Raw genomic sequence first — 23,925 nt, 5'->3', positions numbered from 1 at the left:
GGCACAGCAAGACAAAAAACATACAAAAAGGCTTGAGTGCCTGCAACACATAGCACTAATAAGAGAAAGTTTAGCCAGGTCTATCTTATTTGTTTATGGAACTTTCTGTGCATCATGGTCTCACAACTGGGTTGTATGTGATTTCATAGAAAAACTATTTCATGGAATACTATTACTGAAGAACCATTTAATCTAAACTGTTTAAAGGAAATTTTCAGAATTAAGTTAGCTTTTCATAGAATGTCTTTTTGGTCGAAATTAGCTTTTGAATGCTTACTTTTTAAGTCTGAATGCAATGGTTGCAGGTCTTACTTTTAGAAACAGTTTTGTCGGAGATATTTATTTCAATTCTTTACTTCAGGGGACTTATTTCATTATTATATCTATTGTATCTTTTATCTTGTCAATTACTTCAATATGCTTTTCATTTGCTGACTCATGTTGACACAGAAGTTATTAATGAAAATATTAATGAATATTCATGTATCCTGAGTGTTGAATTTGCGTAGAAAATGTATTAACTTAGATAAAAATAATGTACACATTTGAAGGTGCGCCCACCAGAGTGGCCACCAATGTTCACAAAGTGTACTTATTAATGGCTTATTACTATGAAATGATGAGCTTTTGTTTGATTAGTGTAGTAATATGTCATATTGAGGGTTATGTATTATGTATTAGCTTTATTTATTGTGGGCCTTAACTTAGCGAGGTCTTGGCCTAGTCGCACGGCCTCATGCCAAGCTACATTTCTTAGGCGTTATATAAAATGGATGCTCAGAGAATTAAATTGTGATTTTCCACTGTGCTGATCTAATACTTGTAGCTGAAGTCTTTCTCATGAGAATTGCTTGCTCGGAGATGATGTACTTGCTAGTGCAATAATGTTTAATGTAATGTGTGTGAGACTGACTTACCCAGGAGAAGACAATGAACACACTGACTGGAGTATAAGTTGCAACAATATTGTTACCTGATAAGCGCAAATGATGAGAACAGAAGAACAGGGACCAATCGTCAACATGTGAACCATGTAGTAAAAGAACTTTAGATTTGAAGTTTTAGTTTTACTGGACGAAGTGTGAACATGCTATTCCCTCACCATTAAGCTGTGGGAAGTAGTTTTAGGAAATCTAACTTAGCCAGACTACACTAAGGAGAAGACACCATTTGCCCAATTTCTATCTTGCCATAAGGCTATTATTTTCTTGACCTTCTTGAGAAGAGACGTGCTTAACTTTATTGCTTAAAGACTTTGCTTTTTCTGAACTTTGATGCTGAATCCTGATGCCTTGCTGACCAGACTGATGTCCTGATGATGAAGACTATCTTAGCTTGCCGATCCAATTGAGGAGAGGTATACCATGACAGATATTGATTGCCATGTCTATTTGCTTTTGTTTCTAGGTTCCAACCTCTATTTTGACAGAGCCATAGTTAGATGTTTTTCCATATTTGTATTGACTAAATTGTTTTGCATGAAGCCCAACAATTCTATTCTAATCTGATGTTAGTTAAGATTCTCACAGATGAAGTTTGTTACATGGAATAACAGCTGTTGTCTTTTCTTTGCTGAATCTAAATGTATGTAATATCGTTTGCGCAGTTCTTCTTGCTATTAATTTGTACTGTAACCTTAGAATGTGTAGTAGCTCAAGCCTTGATTAGATTGTGATTCTTTCACTGCTTTGGACAGCCAGTATTGTTTCTGTATGTTTATCATTTGATTTTGAGATGAAGTTACATTACATTAGCATTGTTAATATAGGGAAATAAACATTCTAACTTTTACATAAAGGTGTGGTTATTCATGACTGCAAGATCATGGTGTGTAACAATTAGTGACTATTGATTACTAATGTTATTGATTGTTATTGATTATTGATATCCATGTACGGGATATATGGTGGGAGAACCTCAAAGCCAGTCAAAAGGTTCATCAACCTATTCGCATCTCCTTGTAAGTTTACTTATTAAGGTCCGACACGCTATGACTTATCACCACCCATAAACAGCACAATCAATCCCTGCCTCCTAAAATCCCTCACAGAACCTAAACTACTCTCATTCCTGATGCCTAAAAGCCCTTTCTACCTCAGAAATCCACCATCCCAGTACCATAAAAGCACTCACTGCCCGTACTTCCACTCCTTTCTGAATCCTAAAAAACCTTTCTAAGCCTAGACCCCACCCTCCCACACCCCTTAAAATACCTCAGCAGACGCAGACTCCACCCATTCCTGAAACCCTAGGCAATCCTCACCACCCTTTTACATCAGCCATCCATGACCCATAAGAACTCATCACCCTAAACTACTCATCGCTGAACCCTAAAAACCCCTTTCTACATCTAAACTCCACCCATCCTTCAATCCTTAAAACCTCTCCCCACCCCAATCTCCATCCCAACCTGAGGCCTAGAAAGTCTGCAACCCCCAGACACTACCCATAATTGAATCTTAAAAACCTTCAAAAGCCCTAAACTCCCCATTCATGAACCCTAAACTCCTCAAGACCCTCCACACATCCCTAAAACCTAAAAACACCTCAGAGACCTAAACACAAGTCATCCGAGAATCTTAAAACCCTCACCAACCCTACTTTCCACCCATCTCTGAATCCTTAAAACCTCTTTCTATGGCCACTGTAGGAGGCTGGCCTGGTTTATAGTGGTACCAAAGGGTACTTACACTCTGCACCAGGTCCAGTTATCCCTTATTAGTGTAGAAGAGGTGTCTAGCAGCTTAGGCTGATAGAAAAGGTAGCTTAGCAGAGCAGCTTAGGCTGAACTAGGAGACATGCAAAGCTCCCACTATACCACTAGTGTCATATGCACAATATCATCAGAAAACACAATACACAGATATACTAAAAATAAAGGTACTTTATTTTTATGACAATATGCCAAAACTATCTCAGTGAGTACCCTCAGTATGAGGATAGCAAATATACACAAGATATATGTACACAATACCAAAAATATGCAGTAATAGCAATAGAAAGCAATGCAAGCAATGTACAGTCACAATAGATTGCAATGAGAGCACATAGGTACAGGGGCAACACAAACCATATACTCTAGAAGTGGAATGCGAACCACGAATGGACCCCAAACCTATGTGACCTTGTAGAGGGTTGCTGGGACTATAAGAAAACAGTGAGGGTTAGAAAAATAGCCCACCCCAAGACCCTGAAAAGTAGGTGGAAAGTGCACCTAAGTTCCCCAGAGAGCACAAAAGTCGTGATAGGGGAATTCTGCAAGGAAGACCAACACCAGCAATGCAACAACAATGGATTTCTAGATGAGAGAACCTGTGGAACAAGGGGACCAAGTCCAAGAGTCACACTCAAGTCGGGAGTGGGTAGATGCCCAGGAAATGCCAGCTGTGGGTGCAAAGAAGCTGCCACTGGATGGTAGAAGCTGTGGATTCTGCAAGAACGATGAGGACTAGATTTTTTGGAGCTTACTGTGCAGAGAGGAGGCAGACTACCCCCACAGCATGCACCACCAGGAAAAACAGTCGAGAAGGCGGCTGGATCAGCGTTACAAGATCGCAGTAGTCGTCTTTGCTACTTTGTTGCAGTTTTGCAGGCTTCCAGAGCAGTCAGCGGTCGATTCCTTTGCAGAAGGTGAAGAGAGAGATGCAGAGGAACTCTGATGAGCTCTTGCATTCGTTATCTAAAGAATTCCCCAAAGCAGAGACCCTAAATAGCCAGAAAAGGAGGTTTGGCTACTTAGGAGAGAGGATAGGCTAGCAACACCTGTAGGAGCCTATCAGAAGGAGTCTCTGACGTCACCTGCTGGCACTGGCCACTCAGAGCAGTCCAGTGTGCCAGCAGCACCTCTGTTTCCAAGATGGCAGAGGTCTGGAGCACACTGGAGGAGCTCTGGGCACCTCCCAGGGGAGGTGCAGGTCAGGGGAGTGGTCACTCCCCTTTCCTTTGTCCAGTTTCACGCCAGAGCAGGGCTGGGGGATCCCTGAACCGGTGTAGACTGTCTTATGCAGAAATGGGCACCATCTGTGCCCATGAAAGCATTTCCAGAGGCTGGGGGAGGCTACTCCACCCCAGCCCTAACACCTTTTTCCAAAGGGAGAGGGTGTAGCACCCTCTCTCTGAGGAAGTCCTTTGTTCTGCCTTTCTGGGCCAAGCCTGGCTGGACCCCAGGAGGGCAGAAACCTGTCTGAGGGGTTGGCAGCAGCTGCAGTGAAACCCCGGGAAAGGTAGTTTGGCAGTACCCGGGTCTGTGCTAGAGACTCGGGGATCATGGAATTGTCTCCCTAATGGCAGAATTGCATTGGGGTGACAATTCCATGATCTTAGACATGTTACATGGCCATGTTCGGAGTTACCATTGTGACGCTATACATATGTAGCGACATATGTATAGTGCACGCGTGTAATGGTGTCCCCGCACTCACAAAGTCCAGGGAATTTGCCCTGAACAATGTGGGGGCACCTTGGCTAGTGCCAGGGTGCCCACACACTAAGTAACTTAGCACCCAATCTTTACCAGGTAAAGGTTAGACATATAGGTGACTTATAAGTTACTTAAGTGCAGTGGTAAATGGCTGTGAAATAACATGGACATTATTTCACTCAGGCTGCAATGGCAGGCCTGTGTAAGAATTGTCAGAGCTCCCTATGGGTGGCAAAAGAAATGCTGCAGCCCACAGGGATCTCCTGAACCCCAATACCCTGGGTACCTCAGTACCATATACTAGGGAATTATAAGGGTGTTCCAGTATGCCAATGTAAATTGGTGAAATTGGTCACTAGCCTGTTAGTGACAATTTTGAAAGAAATAAAAGAGCATAACCACTGAGGTTCTGGTTAGCAGAGCCTCAGTGAGACAGTTAGTCATATCACAGGTAACACATACAGGGCACACTTATGAGCACTGGGGCCCTGGCTGGCAGGGTCCCAGTGACACATACAACTAAAACAACATATATACAGTGAAATATGGGGGTAACATGCCAGGCAAGATGGTACTTTCCTACAGCCACCCGCCAATTATTCCCAACCCCTAAAACTCCCTCATCACCCTCAACATTACCTATCCCTGAACCCCAAAACCCCACAATAGTTCTAAACTTCTCACAAGTTTAATGTATTTTTGGGTTTTCCCTTAAAATTATCTTTCTTTTTAAATGTTTCCTTTAATTTTCGATTTTTTTGTATTCCCTTATAATTGTCTTTCCCTAAAATATTTTTTTCATGATTTCTATGATTTGGTTTCTCAGTTTTCCTTTTCCATTGATTCCCACACATCATCCCAACTGTACCAAGGTTACATCTGAAGTAGGAAAGGTCTGTAAGCAATAAACCTACATATTTGCACAATAGTCACATTAGAGTTTAAATTTGGTTAGTCATCTGAGTCAGTATCCTGGGATGCCTCTTTCTTCCCATTGGTGAAGTTATGTATCTACTGCAGGTATCTTGCTTCTGGAGTTACACTTCTTGTTGTATCCTTGACAATTCTAGCTACAGTCTTCGGGGCATATATACAAGCTCCTAACACATCCTTGCGCCGTCCTAGCGTAATTTGTTTTACTCTAAGGTGGAGTCATGGATGCCTTTTCCCCGTGGCAGATTTAAAAAGTGGTGCAATGCAAGCATCTTGCCACTTTGTAAACCCTTGCACCACATCATGCCTGCACCAGGCATTATGTATGCAAGGGGGCATTCACCTGTTAGGAGGCCCAGAAAAATGGTGCAGTGAAATTTACAAGATTTCACTGCACCATTTTTCCTGTAATTTTTAATGCCTGCCCAAGGCAGGCGTTAATGTAACGCTTCCATTGTTTGCAATGGGCCTCCCCACACATTGATGGACTAGAAGCATCATTTTTGGCATTAGTCGACCAATGTGCCACAATAGCGTCAAAACGTATGATGCTATTGTGCTAACATGTGCCATGGTGCTCCGTTTTGTAAATACGGGGCTACCATGGGGATGTTAAGCGGGCGCTGGGGGGGGAGGGGGGTGCAAGAAAAGTGGTGCATCATAGCGGATGTGCCACTTTCTTGTAAATATGCTCCTTAGTTTCCTGTTGATCCACTCTGACTTCTAGAGTTTAAGCCTTGGCTCTTTCTGCACTAGAAACATCTATTAGGGTAGGGGGAAAGCAAGATGAGGGGCCATGTAAGGATGGCTGGCTGTGCCTCCTGTGTGCTCAGCCTGGAGTCCTGTTGATTTTGTCTCAGCACACTGCATACTGATGAGTCTGATACTCAGTGGCGCTACGGAGTGAATTTTGTCATTCAGCTGGTTCTGGGGAACTGAAGAACCTCCTTTCAGTCTCGCGAGTTTGGAGGCAAGACAGCCTCCATCTACTTACTTGACATCAGTGCAGAGGATGGTGCTTTGCTCTGTAATGGCACCACCAAAACAAGTGAAGGAACTTAAAATCAGCCGCCATATAACACGTTCAGAGGCCTCAGCAAGGAAGTCTGAGTTGATGAAGGTGGGCAGGAAAGCAGGTCAGAAGGGGAGCCCATCGACAGCGGTAGTTCTTGCCGCTGCAGCATCTTGGACGAAGATTTTTAAAAGTCCAATGTAGTTTGATGTCCCAAAGGGGGCTGCAAATAATGTGTCCAGCGCTATCAGCACAAATGGCACATCAAACCTGGAAGCTGCGGCTGTGCTTAGTTCAGCCGTCTCATCAACTCGCCCTATTGCCTCATTAACTCACCCTATTTGCTCAGCTGAAGGCAGTATCGAGGAAGGGGATGCAAGCCCCCCAGCAGGAGGATCAGATGGCAACTGCTGAAATCATTTGCCCCGAAGCTGACATGGGCGCCACTCGATTAGGGATGCAATGGACATATATGACACCTCCTGGAATTGCTGAAAATGGGGGTGTGGTATCCACTCTTCTATCGATGAAGCTGCAGGATGTGCGGTGTATTGTAGGTAACTGAGAGGATCCCTGGTGGGGCTTGCAAGGGTTGCCCTTGGGTGACGATTAATGAAGACAGATATAGTTTGTCTACAAAAGACACATATCCCATGGGACAAATGCTCCTGGCTGGAAGATTTAGGGCTATCCCTAATGGCATCCACTCAAGGGTTCACATCCGGGGGTAGCGATACTAGCTAATAAAACCATTTGCTCATGTAAACGAGTACAGGAAGATAAACTTGGTCACTGGACAATTGCTCAATGTGATATCAGGGATGCTCAGGTCACAATTTGTTCTGTCTATGGCTAAAACACTGATGAGGCTGATGTGGGGATCTGAATATACATTTGGATAGTTACAAGGACTTACACAGGGGAAATCACTCTCATTCTGGGAAGAATCCAGGTGTTTACAAGGTGGTTACAAAGCTTTACAGTGGTAGGTGGTTGATCATGGGCTGGTAGATGTAAGGGCTAAACAGAAGGCTCCAGATCCAGGCTTTACTTTCTATTCCATCCCTCACAATAAATTTGCCTGGCTAGATTATTCCTTAGTCTCCACTTTTCCTTTCTGGGAAATGTGGATCAAGTGATTGCCTAGAATGTTGTCGGATCACAACCCTCTGGTACTGGAAATTGCAGTCAAATTGGTTATTGCGTTATGAATTGGAAGAAATCGTGGACTTTTGATTGTAAACTGTTAGTAGATCATTCCTATAGGGACCATATGTCTAAGTGGATTTTAGAATTTCTAGAAATTACCAGGGGAATTGCTTCAGTAGGCTCGGTCTGGGATGCTTTCAAGGACAGGGTCAGAGGGGAAACCCTTAGTTTCTCCATGAATCAGCAAAAGGTAAAACAAGAGGAGATTCGTAGTTTGTTTGATAGAATGGGGCAGGCAGAAGGTGAACTTTCTAGTAGCATTCATTTTGTACAAAATGCACTTGGACTGCAGAAGGAAATATCAATACTTAAATCTTCTATTAACAGGCACTTCAGCTCTGTGGTTGCAGCCAAATTCCATTTATATAAACGTCAATGCTGTGAGCTGAGGGAAACTACGGGGTGACTCCTAACAAAACGGATTCAACAGAAAGAAATGGCCAACTGGATCTCAGTTATAGAGGATCATGCTGGACAATGGTATGAATCCCCTTTTAGATATTTTAAGGATCTTTAGAGAATTCTACATGGCCTTATATATAGGTGAGCCCGCTCCCCTGGCGGCTAGCTGTGCAGATTTCTTTCAAGGGTTATCTACACCTATGATTTACAACAAGGAAGAGGCCATGCTGGAGACTCCTATAATAGTGGAAGAAATCTATGATGCAATTTGCATGTTAGCTCCAGGCAAATCCCCTGGTCCTGACAACATTCCAGTTGAATTCTATAGGCTGTTCTTCTGTGAGACTCAACAGGATATGCTGCTAACCTTTTCAGAGGCCCAAACAGGGATGAGTCCAGGGTCGTGGGAAATAAACAATATTGTAGTGTTCAGGAAAAAAGGGAAACCTGCGGTTTTGCCAGGATCATACAGGCCAATCTCTTTAACTGTGAGGGCAAAATTTATGTGAAGGTGTAGGAAAAGTGATAGACGCTCCAGTAACCCCTCATCAACACAACTTCATTCTGGACTACTACAGATCACGTTCGTAGAGCCATCACGCTTTTTTATACTGAGCAAGCCACAGGAACGTCAGTAGGTCCCGCTTTACTCGAAGCAGAGAAAGCGTTTGATTGTGTATGTGTGGCAGTTTTTGTGGGCAGTGTTATGTTATGTTACGTTACACAATTTATAGAGCGCATGGCTACCCTCGGGTTTCCCAGCGCTAGTAAACCCTAACCACAGAGGGGAAGAGAGTGATACGTAACAAGAAAGGAATAAAAACAACTGGACCTAGAATAACCAAGTTTTCAAGGCCTTTCGAAATTCCAGTTCTTGCTCCATCAGCCGAAGATTAAGAGGCAGCGAGTTCCACAATTTGGCTCCTAAAAACACCCACCCCATCTTGCTTTCTTTATTTTCGGTACGGTTACTAAAGCAAGAGTAGTGGATCTCAAGTCTCTATTCGGCCTATAAAAAGTGGGCAAGTTCCTAAGGAGCATAGGTCCTCTATCATGCAAAGACCTGTGGATATGACATAGAGCCTTAAATTTGATCCACTGTACAACAGGCAACCAGTGCAAGGAGGCCAATCCAGCTTTCACAGAAGACCTTCTTGGGATGTTCAGTGGTAAACGAGCCGCAGCATTTTGAACTCTTTGTAATTTCTTTTTAACATATACTGGGGAACCTAGGAAAAGGCCATTCCCATAGTCTAGCCTTGAAAGAATAACAGCTTGCACAATGAGTCTTCTAGCCAGTGCTGGAAGAATAACAAAAATCTTCCTAAGAAGTGTTGCAATGGAAAGGCTTTGGCAATAATTTTATCCAAGCCATTAGACTCCCAGAGCCAGGATTAGGATCATGGGTCACGAATCAGATAGCTTCATTATTTCAAGAGGCACAAGACAAGGATGCCCATGCTCCCTGTTATTATTTGCTCTATATATTCACCCTTTTTTTTTTACAAATGCTAGAAGGTAATATTACAGGAACTGTCCTTAACAATGCATCCTTAACGACGTTTCCCAAGTAAGCGTAACCACGCTTGCCGGAACAGCGCAAGGCTTTTTCTGTGCCTTATCCATGCCTGTGCTAACCTACAAATATGCGTGGTTAAGGCACTGAAAAAGTCATACATTGTTTGGGTGGGATGTGGAGGAAGCAGTGAGGTAAGTGGGGCTGGGGCAGAGATGCGGGTGGATTAAGAGCTTTTGTCTCTGGGCAGGATTTATTTTTTTAATGAGTGGGTTGCGGGGTTCAGGTATTTTTTTTTTAAGGGTTTCCAGTGGGTGGTCGGGCTTTTTCTTTTTTTTACGGACGGGAGTGGGTATTTTTTTATTTATTTAGGGCTTAGGGTAGGGTGCGAGGTAGTTTATTTTTAAAGGGGTGGGGGAAGGTCTAAGGAAGGGCGGGAGGATGGAGGAGAGAAGAGCTGGAAGGATCGGGAGAGAACGCGGTGAGGTAAGTGGGGATGGGGCAGGGTTGGTGGGTAGGTTTTAGCGGTGGGTGAATTTAGGGCTTAGGGTGGGTGTGGGGTGTTGGGGTACTTTCGTTTTTAAGGGCAAGGGTGGGGGTCATGGAAGGTTTTTTAGGGTTCAGGGCGGGTGGTGGGGTCGGGGTAATTTTGTTTTTAGGGCTAATATATTTCTTTTTTTAGGGGTTAGGTTGGGTGGGGGGTCAGGGTAGTTGACTTATTGGGGGGAAGGTTTTAGGGCTCGGGGGGAAGGAGGAGTCAGGATAGTGTACTTTTTAGGGGCAGGGTTGGGGGATTGGGTAGTTCTTTTTTATGGCTCAGGGTGGGTGGTGGGGTCAGGGTTGTTTACTCATTAGAGAGGGGAGGTTTTAGGGCTCAGGGCGGGTGGGGGGGTTGGTGTAGTTTAGTTTTTATGGGCGAGGTGGGGGGGGTGTCATGATAGTTTTGGGCCTCATGCATGAAAGAACCACGCATGCCATTTCACATGCCGTTTTCATACATGCCTTTAAGAGGCATGCTTCTTTTACAGCTAAATTCGTTGTAAAGGCATGTGTGGTAAAGGCATGCATGGAAACAATGCAGTCATGGTTCTGACTGCGTTGTACCAGCATACGTTGTACCGGCATGCGTGCTTCCATTCCATCATAGAGCCTAATATTAATATTAAGCCTGAAATCGCCCATCAGACTGAGTACAAGGCTCTGGCATATGCTGATGACATTGCAGTCTGTACTACTAACCTACTTATGGCTCTCCTTGAGATTGAGGTTCAAGCTTATCTGTTTGGATTGTACTCAGAGTATAAGCCTAATGAATGTAAAACACAAGTTTTGTGCATGGAGGCTGTTGGTTTTAAGGTGGTTACGGAGGTTGAATACCTTGGCGTGAAACTCATAGCAGTGGTAGATAAGACTGTGGAGCTTAACATGGCCCCAATGTTAGGCAATAGCAAGCGAGATTTGGAGAGAATAGATAATTTGCATCTCTCATTATTTGGGAGGGGCAATGTCCTAAAGATGACTATCTTGCCTAAGGTTCTATATCTTTTTAGAACGATCCCTCTAGAAATGAACAGAAAGTGGCTTTCTAGTCTGGAAGGTAATTGCAATAGGTTTTTTTTTGGGGGGGGGGGGCGCTCACCTAGGCAAGCAGACAGATGGATGATTCTTCCCCGACTCTGTGGAGGGATGGTTTACTCTGTGTTATTGGACCTGTATGTTACAGCACATGGGGATTTAGCTCTCTGACACACTGAGTAAGGTTACCTTTGTGAAAACTCTCACTACCTATGAACTAAGCTTAGGGGATCAGGCCAAAAGCTATCTAGGTATTAATTTAGAACCTAGCTATTACAAAAGAACAAGATTCAAGACCGTAAGAGACGCATTTAAGGTTTGGTGTCAGGTCAAACGGATATTGGGCATCCCGAAATTAAATATATATACAACCATGATGGCCCACTCCATACTCCAAGCCATGTTTTGTGACTATGTATCTTCAAAATGGGTTCGTAGGGGGCTGACAAATCTAGGGGACTTTTACATTGAGGGGCAACTCTGTTCTTTTTGGAGTTACAAGAGCGGTTTCGTCTGCTCAGGGGGGTTATTTTTTAATTTCTACAGCTACAAGATTTTCTTTGTAGGAATACGAGTGAGCTAAAGTCTGTAACTAAAATCCCCCTGGTTGAGGCCATTAAACAAAAAGCCAGGATCGGTGCAATTTATGATCTACTGCTACGTGAGTTTCCAGATGATCTAGAGTCACAGAATTCTAAATGGGAGACTTGTTAAGCAATAGAAGGGCCCTATTTGCAGGAACCTTAAGAGCTGGGCAACAGGTTCCTTTTCCCGCAAGCTGAAAAAATCAACATTTTATGACAATCTTTAACCTTTATCATTCCCCGGTAAAGATGGCAAAATGGGGAGGAGGGTTGGGGGTAAGTGCAATAGATGTGGGGCCAATGGGGTGGATTCTCTGCATATGTTTCTTTCATGCCCCAAACTACCAGGATTTTTACATGAAATCCAGAGTTCTTTAGGAGCAATAAAAGGGGTGCACTTTCAAATAACACCGGCACTGATGTTCCAAGGGGTGACCGACTGTTCGGAGGACAACGAGAGGTTGAGACGCGAGGCGGATCTACTATTTGTAGCCATGTCAGTTGCTCAGCTATGTATTACCTCAAAATGGCTAAACCAAGATCCCCACATGTTTATGGCCTAGACAGCAAGGTTGTTAGCAATTTATTATAGGAAGACTTCCTTATACGAATGTGAGGGGCGGGTAAAAGTGTCAGGGACTCAGGACTTAGAGGGTCATTACGACCCTGGTGGCTGGTGTAACTCTGGCGGTAACACCACCAACAGGCTGGCGGTGTTCCGTTAGTGTATTATGACCATGGCACATTAGCCACGGCCATACCGCCGGCCCCTCTACTATACCACCAGGCTTCCACCAGGCGGTCATAATCCCCAACCGCCAGCCTGTCCTGAAAGGCTGGTGGTAAGAGGGACTCGGGGTGCCCCTGGCGGCCCCTGCACTGCCCATGAACTTAGCATGGGCAGTGCAGGGGCCCCCCGGCACAGCCCCATTGCGCATTTCACTGCCCGATGCACCCGCTGCACATCAACATTGCTGCTGGCTCTATTTTGAGCCGGCTGCAATGTTGATGTGACTTTTCCGCTGGGCCAGAGGATGGACCTCTGCCTAGCTGAGGAAGGGTGATACCCTGAACCAAGTCCCAGGATGCTTGGTTTCAGTCCAAGGAAGACTTGGCTTGGCAGCTCGGGCTGGACTGTTTCCATGGGGAGCAGAGTCAAGACTGATTTGCATATGGCTGGGTTTAAACTGGAATAGCATGGGTAACAAAAACAAAATGATGGATTTAGGCCCAGATCTCTGTACTGCAGGTGAATGTTTGACATTGTTCAGCATTCCGTCCATCATTTATTCTTCCTAAGGATCGAGAACAGTATATTTTACTCCACAATACTAGATCGTGCATTATGGTCATGCTATCTTCTGTTTGGTACAATTTGCATCAGATGCCCATAGCCAGGTTCACAAGCCCTTTACATCTCTGTCTTAAAGTGAGTATATGTAGATCGGTAAATGTGTCTTGGTTTGTACTTTTATGGCAATTGCCGAATAAAGTTATTTGACTGACTGACTGACTGAGTATATGTTACATAATCTGTATGGTAGGACTTGGTACCAGATATTCATAAATGGAATTTAACACCAGGTATGAGGTGTTGGCATTTGATAAACAGCATGGGTGCTCTCCAGGTATTGTTTGTGCAGAAGTGGGAAAATCGCTAAGCCGGTAGGAGTGGGATTACCCTTGTCCACAGAAGACTCAGGTGTTTAAGACATGGAAGTCCATATCTTTCCTTGATGCCACATGCCACGGTATAATTCCTATATTTTGTAAGAATACATTTCCTTGTATTTTCTGGATGTGAAAACATGCGGATAGTGCTTGAACCACAAAAACCCTCCATCCATTTGGGACCGCTTTTATGGCCCTGTGTGTGTGTGGGGGGGGGTGTCCAGAAATGATACACCACAAGAATACAAGTCATAAGAAATATGTACACCCACACAACTACCACCTTCCAGTCCTTCACAGTGTCACTCCAAATGCTTAGTTATATCATCATATAAATTTGCGGACACCTATAAAGATAATTAATTGGTCTCAGAAGCCAAACTAAGGTTTATCAAAGAACAACAGATGGAAGTTAAGGCTGACACACAACAGTAGGGCTGGGTCACAAGATAAAGGCAGCACCTTAACCTAGGAATTTCTTAACATTATAGTTTTTTAAGGGGAAACCATTATCAACATATTACCAATAAAACTAAAGATGAATATAGTATTTTTTATTATTTCAGTAGGAGTTTGTATTTATTGAGGTGCTTGTATGTGTTGTTAGTTACTGGTATCATTATTGTAAGGTCATACATAAACAAGTTATTGTTTGCATATGTATTGTGCAAGTCATGGATTGCATAACTAACCATAACTGGAGAATTTCAATTGTTTTTAGGTTTTGTTTTTATGCATAATTTCACTTTAACTGTGTTTTTAAAGTGAATATCAGAGGTTTCTTAAGCATATGTAAAGTTATTTGGAACAGTCCTAACCAAAACTTGATCTCACCTGTAGAGAATATCAGGATTTTTTATGGTATATGGCATCCAACTTCTTTGAAATTATTATTTTGTCTTCGGCCAGGCCGTGCACTCCATCTACTAGAGGCAATCAAAACCTGCTGCATATGGTCTTCAGAGCAGTAGGGGTTATTAGCCCAGCGACTAGCTGTCACCAGGTTTAGCAGTGGCCGCACCCAACCGTCCATGGGCATCCATTTGTGACCGCAAATTAGTGATTAGTTTGCAACTCCCAATTTGGGGTGGTACTTTATTCGCACAGAAAAGCTGTCTCCTTAGGAGAGATTTGCTTTTGCGAATCATGTCGATGGCCATGAGGAGAGCGTATTATGTTTTATTTTAATCAGTACCTGTACCTTTAATGGACATGGGTTGCTTTAAAAAATAAGTTTCAACATTTTTTTATGTAAAAGTAGAGGTGGAGGCTTGCTGTCTTTTGCAGGCTTCCATTGCTGCATTCAAAGCCAATCTCAGGGGGTTGCAAATTGCGACCTGCCTAATTAATATTCATTTAGCTGGTTATTTTGTGACCTACCCCTCGCCCCGCTACTGCACAACTTGTGATGCAAACTACTAGTACATAGGTTATATCACAAATTGGCCTTCCCATGTGCAAACCACTTGTTAAGCAAATTGCACATCCCTGGTTTGACAATGGGCAAAGTGCATCAAGCCCTTAATTCCTAGTGTCAGACTCTTTACTGCTTAAAAAATAATTTGTGGGCACTGGGGTTCTGGAAGCGTGGATGGGAAGCATGGATAGTGAAGCAGAGACAAGATAAGTGATGCATACCTCTTGCATCTGCTGGTACTCCTCTTTCAGCAGCCGCAGAGCTGTGTCTTTCTCCCACAGCTGTCTTTGCAGACGGATTTGACCCACATTATCCTTTATGGTAGCCCTGCAGGACACAAACACACTCATGAGGTTGAAGGAAACTCAGAGCACAGATGCAACACATGCTTTTAATACATTTTGGCAGACGAAAAGCCCAAGGATTCAGGGTATGGAATAAAGTGTCACACTAAAGAAGAAATAAAGCAGAAGGGCCAGAAGAGTCTGGTAACCAGGAACAGGATATAGGGTATAAGGCCTGACAGTCGTAGATAGCATGTTGTCCCCTCTAATATGTCCTTAAGTGCAGTAGTTTAATTGTGACAATGGTTGTAGGTGTGACATGTTGTACCCTCTAATATGTCCTTAACTGCAGTAGTTTAATTGTGACAATGGTTGTAGGTAGTGAGCACTGGCTCTCATTGTTGAAGACCAGAACTTATTTTTCATCCTTAGACTCTGATCCAAAGCAAAAGAGAGAAAGGTGAAGACGGAAGGAGGAACAGTGATATAGCTAAACAGTGATGGAGAGGGAAAGCTGGGTGAAAAAGAAACTGCAAGACTGAAATAAATAGTTAGGAAGTATAGGATGGCATAAGAAAGGAGAATAATTTGGTAAAGACAAATGCACTATACCTATGGAACTGAGATTTCAAATGGCAAGTCTGGCATCCAGGTGCTCTCCAGGTTTCAACCAACGTGTTTTGATATCAGTTGTGGAAGATAAGGAAGATTCTTTGAAGAGATCTTCCTCAGGCCTGGGATGCTCATCTATAGCCCATGCTCGACGATCATATGGAGTCCTCTAAGGATATGTTTTGGTGAGTCGACCCTAAAAGTGTGTTGGGTGATTTCTGTATTTTAAAACATTATGAGTTAGCGATAGTGCTCTTCTCTCAGGCTTTCTTGTTAGGCTTATTTAATGACTAGGAAAATCTAATGGGCCTTGCTTCTACTGCAGCATCTGTTTTCTGCTCATCCTTGCTCAGCAGAAGTTCACAAGCCAGCATCATGCTCCCCTTTACTTGTGCTGGAAGTTATTCCACATTTCCTCTGTGCAGGTTTGCACTGCAGTTTCTACCATGTCCTTCAGCTAAGGCCTAAACGCATTATCTGATACCTGGAGGGTACATACAATGGAGAGGGGATTTATCCCGGGACCACGTCAGATAAAGGACTATTAATGGACTACCTAAAAAGTCTGTTAGCATCTTTCAAGAGGAGTGAATGGCTGTACTACTGCGTCTCTAAAAGGAAGTGGGTCCAACTCACTGATCCTTTAATAAAAATACATTTAAGTATGTACGGAATGTGTTTTTAATATGACATGCAGAGCACCAGTTATCCTTTCTGGCACAGACACTTGTGATGGCTTGCAATAACACGGGCAGTGTAAGCGCTTTCAAACTTTTAATTTTTTTATACAACATTTTTTCTTCACAAAAAAAAAAAATTTCAATGTTGGGTTGTCTATTGACATATGCAGTATCAGAAGCAGAATGTCAATAACTTTATTGGTTAATAATCAACTTCTGAAGTTAGAAAAGGTCTCTACATAAGTGTATACAGGCCAAGTGATCATTCAATTCATGGGTGATTGGGTGTTTATATTTTTATTCCTGAAAGTGCTCCAATAATTATCACTGGGTACCTCCTGTCAATATTTGTTTGTTATTGTACATCACCATCATAAATTGCAGAACCGCCACCAGCTCTTTCAAATTTCTTAGCACTAGGCCTTTCACCAGCTGACGAAAGGATAATCCTTGATTTGGAGACTGATGAAATTATCAAACTGTCCTCTAGTGCTCACTGAAGCTCTTCCTCTGAAAAATCCACATTTACACTGCGCTAAGTGAGTACCTCCAACTTCTGCTTCTTACATACAAAATTTCCTTTAGTAGGCTGGTCTAGTTGAGGTGCTTGACTTCTGAGAATGCTATTGTATGAGTTCCTTCAGGGTGGCTCGTGCTCAGTGTAGCATTGCCAATGCCTAAGAAGTTAACATCACCCAAATATATACCTGGAACCAAGCAATTCATTTATAGCAGTGTGTGCATAATCTGTTGAAACCAGTTCAAGCTGGGAAAATGGTTTATTTTGCACTTGGCATGCTCTGTCCTTCAGCTTTGCCATTGACAACCCCAATTGCTCTCTGGTCGTAGGGCCTTCTCAGCCATCTAGCTTTTTGTACGTCAAAGTACCATTACCATTTATTGCCCTAAATACTGTTTAGAAAATTATTGCCCAATTGGTGTAAAATTTCTATTAACTCCAACGGGGCAATATCTTAGTAAAGGATATTTAGGGTCGTAGGTTCGCTAAAGGTATTCTGGTACCATACTCCATCTATCAAATGCCAGAATGGGAGATGTGGAATTGCAATGCTGTAGATGAGCTTCAAGATACAGACACTGTTTCAGCAATCGCACAGAGTGAGCTCAGTTGCAGCATGGAGTAACCAGGACCTTTGCAAGAGGTTCACTTCTCCTGTCTACAGTTTACTGATGACCTTCACCAATAAGTGAGCACTAAAACAAAAATAAAAGTAACAGCAATCCCATGGAACGGACTGGGAAGAAAAGTACTTCTTGGCATAATGAGAAACATGAAAAATGAGGTATTCTTCATAAAAGGCTCGATTAGTTTTTCACCTTGTAGGAGTGGGTGAAACAAAAGGAAAACATACTTCACTGGCAGGCACAGCAGCGTGATCACTGTATATTGGGGTACTGTTACAGTTCATTTATTAAGGAATAGACAAGAAGGTGGGAGTGGTAATTAGCCAAGAGTATACTTCATTGATGTGGTGAAATAGTAAAAATAAAAAAAGCAAGAATTTGGCTTCCTGATATGGTAAAAATGAATACAATAACAGAACCAAGGGCTTATGTTATGTATGTGGGATTGTCAATTGGATAACAGACAACAGAAATTGTTTGAAGACAAGGGCCAGCATCAATACCTGTGATCTTCAGCCTGCTGATCCACAGCCCGCATGGTTGAAGCAGTTGAGTCTTTCTGTGAAGTAGACGAATGCTCCAGCTCTGCCATCCTCGCGTTCTGGCTCTGAACCACCCGAGCCCTGCTGGAAGTGAACATTTATGGGAAAATAATACAACGTGCCCTCCACCCTCCATTGCCCACCTTCCCTGATGAGGTGAAATGCAGATTCATAAATTCACTGGCTGTGGCCTCAGTGGGTAGGTCATGAGAGGCAATACGTCTGAACAAAGAGTTTAATGTGATTCTCTTAGGTCTTTCCTACTTCTATGAGAGCTGGCAATGAAACGGTTTACTCTGAGATCCCATACATTGGGTGCAGCAGAAAGTAAGCGGGGTCATGAGGTGAAGAGTGATAAGAAGTGGAGCAATTTACTTTCAGCCTATGAATTATTTATGACCAAGAAATAGCCATCAAGGTAAAATGTGACAGTCAAGTTGTTTTGGTTTACGTAATCGGTCAAAAATAAACTGTATTTATTGAAGGTGAGGGGGATAAGCACAGCTTTAAGTGGACTGAAAAACATGTAACCTCAGAAAAGTAACAAAGAGATGGTTATACGAGATATGGCTTTATAAATGAGTCATAGAATCACATTGGCATCCCCAGTCTCCTGGTCTTACTGCTTCTCTTTTCTTGGTCCTGTTCTTGGTTTTTGTTTTTGCTTCACCTCACCATTTTTGCCTAGCTCACCACATCCTCTTCGTCCTTTTCTTCCTCATTATCATGTCATTCCTTGTACTTTTCATTCTCCTTGCCTTTTTCTTCCTCCTCATCCTGTTCTCCCCCAGTTTCTCCTCCTAGACCTCCTCTTGGTGCTCCTTTGACACTTCATACTCATTGCCTTCCTGTGGGCCCTGGTTCTGGTTTTTGCTGCTCCTGATTTTCCTCCTTTTAGTCCTGAACTATTGCCCCTGCTTCTCCTTAACCTCCAGATCCAGGTCCTGTCCTGTCTTCTTGGTTCTGGTCCTTTTGGTCTTGGTCCTCTTCCAGATCATAATCCCGTTTTTGTTCCTGGGTCTTCTTGCCCTGATCCTGCTTGTCCTGGACCTCATCCTCACGGACCCTGGCCCTGATTTACAAAGGCACTCATGTGGTTTGATATTCACAAAGATATTTTATGAGTAGTATCATTACAACTGTGGAGTCTCAGCACATAAAAAGATAACACGCCCTACCTTTCAATGTGTAAAGAGGTTGCAGTCGTAAAGATATTACTATTAAAATTAAGTTTACTTTTGTGAATCAGGTTCTGTGTCTTCATGAACTGGGTCCTTCAAGGCTGACCTTTCTGGTCCTGGAATCTCTGTTCCTTCTTGGTCCTGGTTTTCCTGGTCCGCGTGGTCCTGGTTGTCCTGGTCCTCATGATCCCTCCAGATCCTATCCCTCATACTCATCCTCTGCTTCTTGGCCCTCCACTTCCTTCTTCTGGTACTCTTCCTGGTCATCCTATGCCTTTTTCTGACCCAACTATTAATCTGTTGGCCCTCCTATCCCTGCTCCTTCTTCTGCTCCAGATCCTGGTTCTGAATTAGCTCAGGTTCTGCTCCCACTCCTAGTTCTTCTCCTCCTCCTCACCCTGCCTTTCTCATCTTCCTTCGACTGCTTTTCCTCTTGGTCCTCCTCCACCTGGTCCTGCTGTTACTCCTTAGCTTTCTGGTCCTGCCCATCCTCCTAGTCTTCCTTGTCTTGCTCTAGGCACTCCTCATCATCCTCCTGGCTATCCCTTGTTCTTGTCCTACTTTTCATCTTCCTGGTCATATGTCAGGTCCTGATCCTGAATTGATCCTCCTGATTTGTTCCTTCCTGTCCTGGGTCTTCTCATCCTCCTCATCACTCTCATAATCCTCCTCCTCCTGGTCCTTCTACCCCTCCTGGACATGTTCTCACACTCTTCATTCTATTCCTAGTTGTACTCCAAGCCTGTTTCAGAGTCCTACTCTTCAGCCTCCTGGCCTTCTCTCCCTCCTTTAGATCCTCCTCTTCCCCTTGGTCCAGCTCTTCCTTCTTATTCTTCTGATCTCCCTACGATTCCCCTTCTCCTCCTTCTTGTCCTCCTTCTTGCTCTTCTCTTGCTGATGATGTCCTTGCTCTGCATTTTCTGCATCTTCCTCCCCCTGTTTAGGGTTCACCTCTCTGTCCTGGTGCTGAAGCAGTCTTCCTCGTCCTGGCCCTTGTGGTCTTCTTGGTCCTGGTCCCCCAGATTTTGTAGACCTGGTCTTCTGGTCATTGACTCCTTCTAAGTGTTTTGCCTATTCCTGGTCCCTTTAGTCCTTCTGGTCCAGGTCTCCTGGTCCTCCTGGGCCTCATCTTTAGGCTCATCCTTCTAGTCCTGTTACTCCTTATCCTGGGTCTCCTGGTCAATGACTCATTGGTTGACATAGGCACCTCCTTCTCGGCATGTTCCTCCTGCTCCTCCTGATGTAGGTTGTCTTGGTCATTGACCCCTTCCAGTTTCTGGTCCTAGACTTGGTTTTGTTAGCCCTGGTCCTGTTCCTGGATCTCCTAGGAGAGATCTTGTTCATACGCCTCTTTCTTATCCTAGTATCTAGCAGTAATCCTTCTGATAAAAGTCTTCCTGGTGCTGGTTTTAATGATTCTTGTCTACCAGGATCTTTGGCAGCTCGTGTCCTGGTCCCCTTGGTTCTGGTTCTCCAGGTCTTGGTCCTTTTGGTGCTTGTCCTTCTGGTCCTGATGGTCTTGATCCTCTTATTTTTGTACTCCTGTCTTTCTTTTCCAGATGTCGGTCCTGCGAGTACTCCTTATCCTTGTGATCTAGTCAGGGGCAGTTTCTTGTCTAGGGCAGAGGGGCTGCACCCCTCTGAAATTCCTGCACATCAACATAAAAAAATATTAAATAGATCCATTTGTTTAGAGATACGATTGTATCTCTAAATAAAACTCTGGGCTGTCTCTCCCAGGCTGCTTGCCATGCCTCGCTTTGCAGTAGGAGATGGAAACCAGGCACTAAATCAACTTATCTGCACTATGATGCATGACGCAGGGCTTAGCTTTCTAAATCCCTTCATTTCCATTGTAGTATACAGTGGTATCACTATAGGCCAGTGACGCGTTTAGCGTCATGGTTTTGGGCTTTGCAGTCTTCATCCCTGTGTTAGGGCAGGCAACTGTCATTCACAGGCATCAATCCCATTCTTTCCCATTCGTCATACAGTAGGAGTGAATGCAAAGAGGTCTGGTTCATTGCTCTGTTCTTTAATGGTAAGTGTTATAATGCTAAACTTGGGCTATTTATATTCTGCTGAGACCCCTTATCACCTTAACCTCCCCCACTTTAACACTCCAGGCTCTGGCTGCAGATCGCTGGCCCCTTCAGAAGTGGAGCTGCTCTATTTGTTTCTCAGCTAAATTGTTCAAAAAGATGAGCAGGGTTCTGATTTCCCTTGCAAAGTTAATCCACATATCCGAGTCAAGTTCAAGCAAGATATGTCCTTACAGAAAGGCAGTTATCTGCTGTATGGGTTCAAGCTGGCCCTATCTTAATGCCCTTAACATTAACGTCAAAAACATGGATTGATTTGCAAACAATGAAGGCTAAAAACGTTAAGGTAATGTGTGTCAGTGATTTATTTCCTCTCTTTCTTCCTCTCTTTTTTCATGTTTTACTTAATATTGCTTCCCCAAGAGTGTCAGCTGTTTCACCATGCTCTGTTTCTGTATTTCTTTTCCTGCATTTTATTACTCTTGCTTGCGTAGTGCATACTTTGACTTGTGCCAGGTGTTTATGAAGGACTTTGAATGATCGCGCTGGCACTGAGGCTGAAGCACACAAAGCACAATGCCTGTCAGTGTGCTGGCGCCTCTACAGAGCACACAGACCAAAGGTCATGTATTCCAGTTACAATTGAAATTCAGTGTAAATGTGCACGAAGGTTGTGCAAAGACGCAAAAATAGTTAGCAGGAATAAGCAAAAGGAAGTAAAGTGCTCAAATGTGTAAGAGTGCAGTGTATGCTTGAGATGGTAAAATGAGGGAGATGTGAGGAAGTGCATTCAGGTGAGCGTGAAAAGAGGATGCTGAAGATGAAAGAGAGGAGATAAAAAAAAATTGCAGATGAATGAGACATGCAGGGGAAAAAAAGCACACATATCTAACATAAAGCACACATAAATGAAAGCCATACTCCTTCCACAAGCCTCAATAATATTTAAATCATAGTTTCACAATTTCAGAATTGAAACATTTCCAATGTTAATTATTTATAAGAAATAATTGTTGTTACTCATTTATCTTAAACAGATAACAACCATTGACAAAGCCAAATGGACTGACAAGTTTTAGGTGCATGTCAGTTGTTGTATTATATTTCTGTATGCAATATCATCTCAGAGAGAAACCAAAATACAGGTTGGGTGGCACAATAAGGGAATCACAGAAATGTATTTTACATGTCGCTTTAAGAGAGCCGCCACTTTTTCCATCCCACTTAAAGACCTGTCTGCTCATATTTCTGTGTGATTGATTGAACTCAGCAGCTGTGGATGCTTCATGATGCCTGGTTAGAACATTTTCTTCTAAAGATGATGCTGCATGCAGTGCAAGACACTTCACAAGCACACACTTTTAAGGGCTTGAAGTTGTCACGCTGTACAATTTGCACATTAAAATGACTGTTGAACTTATTACTGAAGTAAGATGTGGGGCAGTTTTTTAGGTGTATCATTTTTCAGGGCTATACATTCGCACTGCTTTATAAACCTTGCTTTCTCACTAAATTCATTTGCTTTCAAATGCACCATTTGTTCATTTTTTTCACTTTTTTCTTGAGAGGAGGACCCACCCTGGACCCCACGTTTGTCCATTAGGCTTGCTCGCTTCACTTGCTACATAAACGTAATACGCAACTTTTACGTCCTACCACTTTCAAATGTCACCAGCCACCACTACATCTAGGTCCTAATCCTCCCTGTTAACGCTGATGGTTAATGCACTTGCTGGATGAGTTTCATCTTTTGTCACAGATTTGAAGCTTCATGACGTAGAACAGATATTTAATGTGTAACCTTGAGATCAAAACTGTGTTTATTTTAGAATAGCTCTGGGTTTTCCATCTACTTGCAGAGATCTTTTTTGTTACCTATGTCACAAGTTACAGTCCTGGTAATGTTTTTACTTTAATCAGCTACCAAATTTTGAAAATTGTAGTTTTTAACTTGTTCTGTCCTTATTCAGTGGTTCATGGTAGAACTAAACAATTTTAAAAGTGCCAGAAAATCAGTTTGTATTGTGGGCTACTTACATGAATATTATGGGTTATTACATACATTAAAAGTGGGCAGAAAACAGGTATCAGAAATTATCAAGCCACCTGTAATGATGGCCATGGTATTTTTCACAGAGCATCCATATACCTGCACATCTATGTATGTATGTGTGTGTATATATATATATATATATATATGTATATGTATATATACATATATATATATATATATATATATATACACACATATATATATGTATATATACACACACATATGTATATGATATCATTGTAATATATTATTGTTTTGTTCTTTTTATTATTGGTACTATTATTATTATATATGTAGTGTATGTATGTATATATATATATATATCTATATCTATATATATAGTAGCCACTTAGCTTGGTAAAGACTACAAATTAAATACTTTCAGATCCCAGTTCTCCTGGCAACTTGTTAAGTGACATGTTAAGAGGGAGTTATGTCCCCCCGACAGGTGAAGCGCCCATAGGTGCTTCCCTTGTGTTCTTGCTGATTTGGTTTTGGAGTTGACTAGAGGTGGCTTCCTTGATGATGTAGCTGTGGCTGTACATGGTATGGGCTTCAGCTGCTCCTAGCCAGGACACAACTCATGGAGTTGCATGTCTTCTGGCAGCCACCCCTGCAGGCTACTGCCCTGAATGACAAAGCACAC

At 42.9% G+C, this 23,925-nt stretch overlaps 1 protein-coding gene across 1 annotated transcript in view; it reads right to left on the bottom strand.

Annotated features, from left to right (window-relative positions):
- The window catches only part of RPGRIP1 (RPGR interacting protein 1), a 224,866-nt gene that overhangs the window by 169,328 nt on the left and 31,613 nt on the right, over positions 1–23,925 (bottom strand). The window contains exons 6-7 of the mRNA XM_069242083.1: positions 17,965–18,084; positions 14,961–15,066 (exon numbers count right to left, since the gene is read on the bottom strand). Of these exons, the coding sequence (XP_069098184.1) occupies positions 14,961–15,066; positions 17,965–18,084 (226 nt within the window). The remainder of the gene's footprint in view (positions 1–14,960; positions 15,067–17,964; positions 18,085–23,925) is intronic.

The sequence above is a fragment of the Pleurodeles waltl genome, chromosome 6 (assembly GCF_031143425.1).
Source record: "Pleurodeles waltl isolate 20211129_DDA chromosome 6, aPleWal1.hap1.20221129, whole genome shotgun sequence".
Lineage (NCBI taxonomy): Eukaryota > Metazoa > Chordata > Amphibia > Caudata > Salamandridae > Pleurodeles > Pleurodeles waltl.
The sequence above is the reverse complement of the archived record's forward strand: the minus strand, read 5'-3'. Positions and strand labels throughout refer to the sequence as shown.